We start from the raw sequence: 10,287 nt of genomic DNA on the forward strand, positions 1-10,287 counted from the left end.
TCCCTTTTGACTGGTGCTGTGGATGGAATATGATCTGACTGACAAATGCATGTGCTGCAAAAAAATCAGGAGGTGATCAGTGCATGGCTGGGCACTGATGCTTGCACGCAGGCTGTTGCTGGCCCCTGGCCCCTGTGCTGGTCTGCAGCACTCAGGGTTCGTGGCCACCAAAAGGCTCTGCAGAGGACAGCCCCCACGCCGCACTGCAGCATGCCAAGGTGGCCAAAGACCCCTTTGCACTCTCTGCCCCTGCAGCCCTGAAGGACGCACAGACGGAGAGATGCTTCAGGGTTACAGGGAAACTCCTGGCTTACCTGTCTAGTCCCACTTTCTGCATTAGCAGGTAACATGAGCAGAGGCTAGCACAAAGCTCCGTGTTTCCTTCAGCAGGGAGAAGGCTCTGACCGCAGGTCTTGGCAGGTAAGGAAGTACGAACCAGCTGTTCAGTCACCTCTGGGGGCAGACATAGGGCTGTTATAATGTTGAGCCAATACATGTTTTTCCTTATGTAAAAGAAAGTGTTTCAAGGCTTAATCTTTTTTCTGGATAACACTCCACACTGTAGAAACTTCCCTGAGCCAAAGCAGGAGGGGAATAGATGGTATCGGAACCCCAGTTCTACTCTACTCCTCTCTGTGGCCCAAGCACCATTATTCCTAGCTCAGCAGCAGGGAGTCCCGTAGCCAGACATTGACACCCCCTGCCTGTAGCTGTGTGAATTTCTGTCTATATGGCAGCCCTAATTTGGGATATTCAGCCTCTTCCTCAGTTAAGATGTAATCAGCCAAATGTTCACCATTTTCACTTTTTAAAGCTAGTGAATTCCCCATGCTTCAACATCACCCAGGGCGCACATTTATCAGCAGCCCACATGACACAAGGGGGATAAGCCCATGGTATGTGTTTTCCCTGGCGTGCCCCAGATTACCATTCAGCTAGGGGAATCAGCTCTCCTTGCCTAAAGGGGCTTTGCTACCAGTCACCCCTCCAGGATCTGCCAAACCTGTGGTCACTGTACAGAGAGGCTCATTCATCGTTTTCCTTGGGGTCTGGTGGCACAAAGCCAAAGGGGAGGCTCTCTGAAACATGCACTTCTCCTCCTTCTTCCCTGACCCAGAGAGCGCGAACATGTGCTCTGACAAGTTAATCTACAACAAAGCAGGCACTGTTCCTAAGCACGGAGCTTGGTAGATGGTATCAGTCAGCAGCAGCCCAGAAACTGGAGCTCAGGACCTTTCAGTGGTAACAGAAGCACCAAAAAATCACCATTGCCATCACAAAGGGTTTGCTTCCCGAAGCGACGACAGTTCCCAGTGCTTGTGCCCATTTGTAACACAAACCAAGGGGGTGACCAGGTGGGCTCAGTGGGTCGGCCATGCTTGCAGGAAGTCACTGGCTTCTTGGCTTCATCCTCCCCAGTTTCAGCATGATCCCAGAGCAGGGGCAGGTATTGTTCATGCATTGATGGCATTGGCAACGTCTGTGAACACAAGACGGCTGGGTCTCTGGAGGGCTCCTTGACTTGTCAGCAGAATCTGCATTGAAGCAGTGAAAGATGAGACCCAACAAGTCTGCTGTTGCGCAGGTGCGTGTGCTTGGGCACAGACTGCCCAGTATTGTAACTAGATTCCGCCCCTTACTAAGGGGAGGCTGGTTGACTAGCACGGCATTAACGAGGCTGCGACAGAAAAATACAACAGGCCAGAGAGCAAGTCAGCACATCCATGCCAGTTTAAAATCCCCAGTCATTGGATTACTGGGTCTCACTATTTATATATACTAAGCAGCATGAAAAGACTTGAAACATCAAGAAGGCCTGGAAACGTGCCATAGACTGAACTTTGGCTGTTGTTTTAGACTCTCCCTCTCTTATTATGTTAAGCCTTTAGACTTGTGTACTTTCCAAGCAGAGGTATCTGTGCATTCGCAAGCTCTGGAGGGATCTGAGGTATCCTGCTGGCCAGTCCCTGTACGGGAAGGATCTGCTTTTACTGTGCTAAGTTTAACTCTGGCCTTGTCATTTCCCCCTTCACTACCTGAAGGGAAGTCCTCCATGTGCACTAATAGAGGGATCTGATGTTTTCCCAGTATGCGCTACTCGGAGTACAAGATCCTTTGCTTTTATACAACAGTATTTCTTGCTTTCCCAAACCAGAGTATGGAATATGTTGACTATCTTTCATATTCCAACACACACATCTCCTTTGTGCTCTTTAGCAGGTTGGGAAGCATGTCTCAAGGTACATATTTTATAATTACAGTTGTACTTATTATCTATGTTTTCCCAGTATGCGCTACTCGGAGTACAAGATCCTTTGCTTTTATACAACAGTATTTCTTGCTTTCCCAAACCAGAGTATGGAATATGTTGACTATCTTTCATATTCCAACACACACATCTCCTTTGTGCTCTTTAGCAGGTTGGGAAGCATGTCTCAAGGTACATATTTTATAATTACAGTTGTACTTATTATCTCCTCTTGCCCTTTCTGCCCACACCAAGCTTGCTACAGATTATCTGAAGGTGTAAAGTGTGTGGAAACTCAGAATTTTTTGGGAGAACTCCTGGTCCTGGAAGTGGAAAAGCAAGGGACGACACAGGCAACACAGAGCAGCTGGAGAGGAATTCAAGAAAGGAGAGATGTCTACTCTAAGGGGAGGCTGCATCACTGGCTAAGAGACATACCTGTTCCAACCATCCCTGCCGGCTCTGTCTTTCAGAAAGGCTTTTTGTATGGTGGTGGTGACAAAGGAAACAGAAAACACTGTGAAGCTGGCTGCAAATGATGGTGAGAAGCCCTTCTTCCCTATTTCTCCTACCTCTTGGTACACTGGGGAAGGACATAGCCTCTTGTCAAAGACCCATCTGGACCATTAACCAAAAATATGTGGCTAAGCTATCAAGCTTTTTCCTAACTCACAAATGTAGTAAGGTAGTGGTCTCTGAGGACCGTATCATTTCTCAGCATGCTGCATGCCTTTGAACACTCAGAAGCGGTCAAAGCAAAGCCTTCTTCCCTCCTCCCCAAATTCAAATAGAGAACTCTCCTCCTTTTTCTCTTTCTGAGCCATGCCTGCTCTGTACCCAGCAAGGTTGGCCTGACAAGACCAGATGTGCCATGCCACAACAATGTGCAGGCTTTCTGCCTGCATTCTTCAGGGCTTGCAGCACAGTTAACTGTTATGATTACCGGCTTTCCCTCAGCAAGGCCTTGTTCCAGACTTGCATCCTTAGGCAAAGCAGGGATACCTTAAAACTGGGTAGAAATTACTTGTTTTTCAGGGCCAGGGCAAAGGAGCCTCAGTGCTTTGTGAGCATTGAAGCCCTGTCTCCAGAAAATGGCATTCATCCTACTGTTCCCTACTGGTGCCCTGGGTGGTAAACTGTAGTAAACTCACCCTTAATTACTGAAGTTGCCCTTTTCTCTCTCCTACTTCACTAGAGCCAGCACTTTGCCTCCCCAGGTTCTTTGTCCTAGTTGCCTGACTCTTCAGTCCATCCTAAGCACTCCAAAATACTCAAGCTCCCTGAGCAGGGCTGGCAGAGATGGGGAAAGTCCTCCTGAGGTCTTACATGGTTTCCTTACTCTACAACCCTACAAAACCTCTTTGACTCTGTAAAAAAAACAGTGCAGGTACCAGTGGTTGTAGTAACAGACTTGCTGGCCCCTGCTGCCTACCTTGCTCTGCGATGCCTGGGAAGATGCTGCATCTCGCCCATGTTCCAGCAGCTCCTGCTCCAGTTCATCCTGTTCCTCAGTGGGATCAAAGTTGTACATGGGCATGAGCTGGTGCCGTAGCTTCTCCAACCTGCCCGTGGGAGAGAAGGGAAAGGGTTGGTTGAGAAGGACAGATGCTCAGGCTGCCTTCCCCACCCCACGGCTGAGGCTTTCTGCAGGCTGTTTCTCCTGTTGCAGAGGGATTCTGCTCTTGTTGCTCTTGCTGGATAAGGGTCAGGCCCTCTCCTGCAGGGATGAGGATAAGAACCTACTACACACAGCTGGCAGGAGTGGAAGATACCCAGAGTGCAGTTACAGGGATTAATTGCCATCACTAATCTATGTTGGCAGGCGTTACGCAGAGAGGAATCAGACACAGGGATTTAAGTTCCTGCAGACCTTAAAAGATCAAGCTTTATGTGGGTGGGAAAGAAGAGACAGTGGAACATACTGGCTAGGCATTTTGCGACTTCTCCCCTGTCCCTCTGCCCACAACAGCCAGTCCTGCCATGTCACACTATGTCTGCCAGCAAAAGTCCACTTTTAGCTCCAGTGGCCTAAGAGTAGTACTTTAACTCTAGGGTTGAAGTGCATAAAAATAAATAGAAAAATAATAATAAATAGGAAAGATAGATTCTCATAGGAGGCTGATGCCTGTGGACAGACTGTTCTTACTCTTGTATCATTGCTCCAAGTGACAGAGCTATAAAGTGTTACCCCAAGGGGTCTCCCTAAATACTGGGCAGCTGAGAGATGGAGGATGGATGGGTTGGCATGCTCCTGTGAAAACACTGAGGCTGTAGCTGAGTTTTCGGGGGTGGGGGAGGGAAACACAAGCAGTTACTGGCAGTGTCACCACAAATATCTATTTTGGCAAGTGTTAGGATGACAGATTCCCTCCCTGCTTCTGTATGGGTTTGCCAACACAACCATTATCTCCAGAGCGCTATATTCACAGGCCAAGCATTAGCTGCTCCTATGGCAGTACCCAGATCTGGGCTTCAGAGTCTGGCTTGGAAATTTTACAGTGGGCAGCAGCACTTCCTGAAAGTGTGTGGCCAGGCCAGGCCTGCCACAAGGAGTCAGGCAGGGAGGAGGTACCACATCTAATGGATCTTCACGAGTGTCTCTGCTGTCAGAGACGGAAGAATCAAGACGTGTGTCTCCCTGCATGCTGCTCTCCTCTCTATTTTCAGCCAGGAGCTTAACAAGGAAATTAAGACACTAAGTCTTGGGCTAGAAAGCTGCATCTCTGCACTATGCTGCTGCCAGTTGCTGTGACTGCAGCTAAAGAGGTCTTCAGCCTTCCAAGGCCAGTGTCATTGGCCCGGGTTGTTGGAAAACATAGGGATCTGGGAATGGCTGAAACGTGAGATCCACACCTCTCGTGACAGAGTTCCCAGCTTCTTTATACACTCATAACCCTTTCCTCTGTTTTAGTGCATCTCATAGACGAAGCATGAAGAGTTTGCAGGATCCCTAATCTCCTCGTGCTCAACCATGTTTTCCTTTCCAAAGCTGCGGAGGAGTCTTGGAAGCTCTGGTGTTAGGAGGTGGGTCAATACCAGGAGTGCAGTGTCCCTACCCCTGTCTCATTCACACGCAGCTGATTCCCTGTAGGCTTGTTCTCAGGCAGCTATCCCTTACACTCTCCCCATCTCCCTGTCTCCTTCCTAGCTCTCTCTGGATTTTGAAGCACTGAGTTCCCTTCAGCCAACAACAGATGTTACTTACCTCTTCCTCTTCCTGATATACAGAACCTGAAGGAGAAAGAAAACCATCATTACAACAGTCCCAGTAGGATGAGGAATGGCTGAGATGAGAAATTTTGGGCATAGGGCACACAGAAAGGAGGTGTAGCAAGTCTAGTGTCACTGCGCACCAAAGCAGGGGGAAGGGAGAAGTGACAACCGAAAATAAAATTTCATATGCATCAGTGTAAGCTCGGTAGCATATCATGTCTGACACCAAGTGCTCAAGTGTCCTGTTATTAGGTGTGTTAGTAGTAGTAAGAGTATTAGGTGCAAGAGTATTAGGTGTATTATTATTAGGTGTAGCTCAGCACATTTCTGGTGGCTGCAGGACATATGTTGCAATTTAAGAGTGGATGAAGAACCTTCCCTTCGTGGTTTTCATCTGTAGATTTCCAACAGCATAGAAGTGCTGTTACCCCCTCCCCAGTATAAAGGGAAGAAGTGAAGAGGGCATGCTGAGTGACTTGCCTCGTGTCAGCCAGTAAGAGTGGCTGCGCTGGGAAGAAAGTGAGGCTTGGCCTCCAGAGCTTTGTTCTGACAACTATGAATGCTGGATGTTGCTCTTGGGAACTTATGACCATTTCCAGGATAATGTTTCCAGGTTCTCTTAGGGGCTTTTGGAAAAACTCCTCCTTGGGCCTGCAATGAAATTTTGCAGTAGTCCCTTTCTGTAGGCTCCTCTGATGGTTGTATTAGTGAAGCTCTTCCTCATACGAGGAATGGGAGCTTGCCGCTACCTTCTGTTCTCTGTTGGCTGGTAAACGATCTGGATATATAGCAAAAGAAGAACTGCAGCACTTGTATTGCCTGTGTCAGGGCCAGAACTAGTTTCTGAAAGCTTCTGCCTACGGTATTAATGGCAAGGTTAGTTACGCAGCAAATCCTCAAGGGCTTTGCTGATACCCAGCAAGTAGAACCTTGGAAATACAGTCCAGAATGAGTCTAGCTAAAACGGATTGAGGCCACTTTAATTCAAAAAGGCATGTCCACAGGGGAGATTAACGTAGTTTCAACAGTCTGCTTTAAAAGTTAGTTTAGATGAACTTTCTTGCGGGGGCCCCCACGTTGGCAAGGTTTCAATCAATGCAGCTGTTCTAGTTAACAGGTCAGAACAGAGTCTACTTTGTGTTCTTTTAACTGAACTTCATATTGCTATTAAAAATAAATACTGATACCACATATAGCTTCCTCTAGGCCTGCTGAGCATCCCATTCGGACTAGACCTCAGAGAGACCAGAAATACTGGAGCACTGGATAAAGGCCTTAAAAAGAAAGGGATCTCAGGAACTATCAGTTCCCAGCAGTTCTGGGTGAGCCTTTAGTAGAATGCAAATAAATTATTCAACCCAAATCAGTCCTAGAGCCCCTTTGCCCTCCACCCTCAACAGACAGAGAAATATTTAGCAGGGCTCTCTTACCATAGCTACAGCCAACCCAATCACAGTAATGATCCCAAAGGACAGCAGCATTGTGCTCATGCCAGGTCCAGTGCTGGCCACATCTGGGATTTTGGTGGTGTTGAAACTGGTAGTCTCAGGGCTTATGGTAGCTGTTTCTGGTACAGTCACATCCAGCGTTGTCCCTGGTTCTGGCTTGGCTGTGGTGGTGGTGCTGTGATACAAGTCAGGCACAGAGGGTGAGCTGTAACTCATCCTGCCAGCTCTTGGTCTCTTCTTTTACCAAGCTGTTGTCCTCACCCATCAGCTACAGAAGCGGAAAGCTGCCCTTCATATCAAGGATCCTCATGTGAGACCTATCCTGTAGCATCATCGCTGATGATTTTTCTTCATAGGAACCACACTGGTTTCTGTCTAGGAAAGAATGAGAACAAAAGAACAGGGCAGAGCTCTTGGAGACAGACATCAACCTTTTCCAAAGCTTCCCAATTCACTAGTACAATTTTTCAGAGCTCACAGGTGCCCACTCAAAATAAGAAAAAGATTTTTCAGGGGTACTGAGAGCCCCTGAAGTCGTGCCTGATTCACTTGAAGTCAGTGATACACTTTCCCCTCGCTGCTTCAGCTCTGCCTCCTTGCAGGCACTTGGCAGATCTATGTGGGGACAACCTCAGAACCCCTGTCTTTGGTCTACTCCAGGCTGAGCCAGGTGGCCTCTATCTGCCCCGGGAGCATTTTCCTGCTTCTGTCTCTTGTTTTTAATTTTTGGAAAGTTACATGGAGCCCTTTAAGTTTATCAGTGGGAACATATCCAATAAAATGGCACTCAGCTGTGAGGCATCCATATCTCAGGATGCTTTTTATTGAATCCAAAGTAGGACTTTCCTGTTGTGTCCCTCATCCCATGCACTCTGGAAAGGCAGCTTCCTTAAAGCAGTGGGTTGCACCGGTCCCCCATCTGCTACTAAAAACAGTGAGTATTTCTCAAGTCCCCCATGAAAGCACCCACTCAAGCTTAGTCATGCACTTCTAATTATCAATATTAATTTTAAAATGAGTCCAATTTTGGACTGGAGTTGTGAAATTTGATAGATCTATTCATGCTGAAAACATGAAAGGCTTTAATTGCTTCATGCTTCTATTGTGCAAATGACCAGGAGTTGCAAAACACCATGGGATGATCCTATGGGAAGTATTTGCACAACTTTTTTATAAACCCACTGTATATAACATTAGTTCTGCAATTGCTTCCATGAAAATGCAGCTACCTCTGGACCAGAGCAGTGCCGACCACGAGAACTACTGTAGCAGTCCTCTGATAATTTCTCTGCAGTTTAGCAGACATTACATCTCTGGACTGGAATGCAGACAGGACATAGGGGTTAATGAGCTCTGAATAGAAAAAGATGCGCCTGCAAAGAGAAATGAGCCATTGTTCTTCTCCACTCTGTTCTATTCTAGGCAAGGCTATTGCACAGTTCCCATTACTGTGACGCCTTACTGCTGTCCATAACGGCATTAAGCAGTGTGATTAACATCTGTCACTAACAACTGAAGCAGAGAAATCGCACCAGGCAAACAGCACCAGGCCGCCCTGTGGTCAGTCAGCAGCCCGAGTAGCCACCTCGACTTGCACAGCGCTTGTCCTGCATCTCCCTGAGCAGGTATATCTCTCATCACACATGCAGGATCTGTCTCACAGCTCTCTGTGAACAACTTTGTGAAGTGGGAGTTGCTGGGAGATTTTGAAGTGCCTGGGAGACTGTGGGAGCTGTCCACAGTCATGTGGACATGAGTTTCTGAGGAAATGTGAAGACCGCAGTTCTGGTCTGGTCCCATCTAACATCATGCTGAGAGAGGAGTTCATTGCAGCTGAAAGGGACCGTGTCCTTCACTGACCACCAAACCATGCACACCTAGTTTAAACCATGTGGCACCTGGATTTCCCCAGCCATTACTGACCACAGTGGAGCTCAGGTGTAGTGGATGCTTGGGCACAAAGATGGCAAATTTGAAATCCAAGTGCCACAACAGCAGCAGCAGCTACAGCCCAGCAGGGAAAGGGAAGGAATTGTTGAGCAGGTATTGGGCAGACTGAGCAGCTGCTCAGAGAGAGTAATTGATTTGTGCTATTCAGGGAAACTCTCCATGATGATAATTCACATTTTAAAAAAAGCCACCACCAAGGAAACAAAAAGTGGAAAAAGAGCCTGAGTGAAAGAAGTGAAGTAGGCCCAAGGGCTTTGCAAAGTGTGGCTCTAGATCTCAAACAGCTCCTGAATTTTGGAAACAAAATGGGTTAGGCCTTCATCTCAATGCAGTATCAGTTTTGGAAAACCAGTGGAACTTGGATGTTGAAGCTGATACCAAGCCTTTGGGTAAGACCCCTTTTGTATGGACCACACACTGTGCTGCTGTGCATTGCTCCTCTGAATAAAATTAGGCTAGGTTAAAATTAGCCAGCTGAAAATCTGATCAAGTGGGGACGGGGTCTCTTGTTCATGCTCTCAGGGTCCTGTCCATGCTGAAGGATTTCCAAGCCCAGAGACCTAGTTCTCAAAGCGGTCCTGTGTGAAAGGTTTCTGACATGGCTTAGACAACCTGTTCCAGGTCCAGATGAGGGTATTTCTGTTCCCAAGCCCCTTCTGGTCCACGTTGCAGAGGGCCAGATGGAGAGGCTGAATGCAAGTATGGCCCAGGGCCCACGGCTTACAATGGGGGTGGATGATCTTTCCCACCACCTTCCTTTCCCAGTTGTCATCCTGGTGCTGGAAGTTTGATCTGCAGGCTGGGCACACTCCAAGTCTCTGACGGCTGCTCTAGGGCCAGGGACAGCCACTACCTATTGCTGGCAGGTTTCAGCATAGTCCATGCACAAATAGAACAGAAGAGAAACCAGATCCTCAGCTGCTGCGAGCTGGCATTCTTCCATTGCCTGCACCAACAGAGCTTCTCACACAGCCAGGACCGCTCTGTGCTGGGCTCTGCTGGGCCTGGGAACAAGAACACGTTTGTTTCTCTCCTAAGCCAGCACTTCCAAACTGGTCTCTGATAGGCGCTGCGGTGGCCAACACCTCTGAGATGCAGAACATCTCGTCAGGCACTAGCTTGAGGCTGCTGGCTTTTCTGAGTCTTGGTTTTAATCTCTCTGTGCTGCAGTTTCCTCTCGGGTATGACAGAAATAGAGGTTTTTGTCACAGGGATGAAGATGGGTCACGAGGTCTCTGGATGAAGAAGGCAAATAATAACTAGTATTTTTTCTGCATTACTTCACCAAGATGAAGTGTCTCTAGTAATTCAGCAATGCAAGCAGCATTGGGTTGCTGTCGGCTATGGGATGTGGCTTCCCAGTGCGTGAGCTTGTGGCTTCCTCTCCCCCTGCTACAGGGCTGACCAGGCTCCAGGGCAGCCCCCAGG

At 47.9% G+C, this 10,287-nt stretch overlaps 1 protein-coding gene across 1 annotated transcript; it reads right to left on the reverse strand.

Annotated features, from left to right (window-relative positions):
• Positions 1 to 1,454: 1,454 nt before the first annotated feature.
• LOC104084290 (chromosome unknown open reading frame, human C3orf18) lies at positions 1,455 to 7,125 on the reverse strand. The gene is made up of 4 exons (XM_009588061.1): positions 6,892 to 7,125; positions 5,454 to 5,479; positions 3,681 to 3,810; positions 1,455 to 1,535 (listed from the first exon to the last, which is right to left on the reverse strand). The coding sequence occupies exons 1-4, from the start codon at positions 7,123 to 7,125 to the stop codon at positions 1,455 to 1,457; spliced, it is 471 nt and encodes a 156-aa protein (XP_009586356.1).
• Between the last annotated feature and the right edge of the window lie 3,162 nt (positions 7,126 to 10,287).

This window comes from Fulmarus glacialis, unplaced genomic scaffold (genome assembly GCF_000690835.1).
Source record: "Fulmarus glacialis isolate BGI_N327 unplaced genomic scaffold, ASM69083v1 scaffold34421, whole genome shotgun sequence".
Classification (NCBI taxonomy): Eukaryota; Metazoa; Chordata; class Aves; order Procellariiformes; family Procellariidae; genus Fulmarus; species Fulmarus glacialis.

Bases quoted from the DNA above. Each gene is read 5' to 3' on its own strand.
- LOC104084290 (XM_009588061.1), bottom strand. From the start codon at position 7,125: ATGAGTTACAGCTCACCCTCTGTGCCTGACTTGTATCACAGCACCACC. The intron at 5,480-6,891 runs GTAAGAGAGCCC...TTTCTCCTTCAG, and splicing joins TTGGGTTGGCTGTAGCTATG to GTTCTGTATATCAGGAAGAG. The intron at 1,536-3,680 runs GTAGGCAGCAGG...GCTTCAATGCAG, and splicing joins CCCAGGCATCGCAGAGCAAG to ATTCTGCTGACAAGTCAAGG.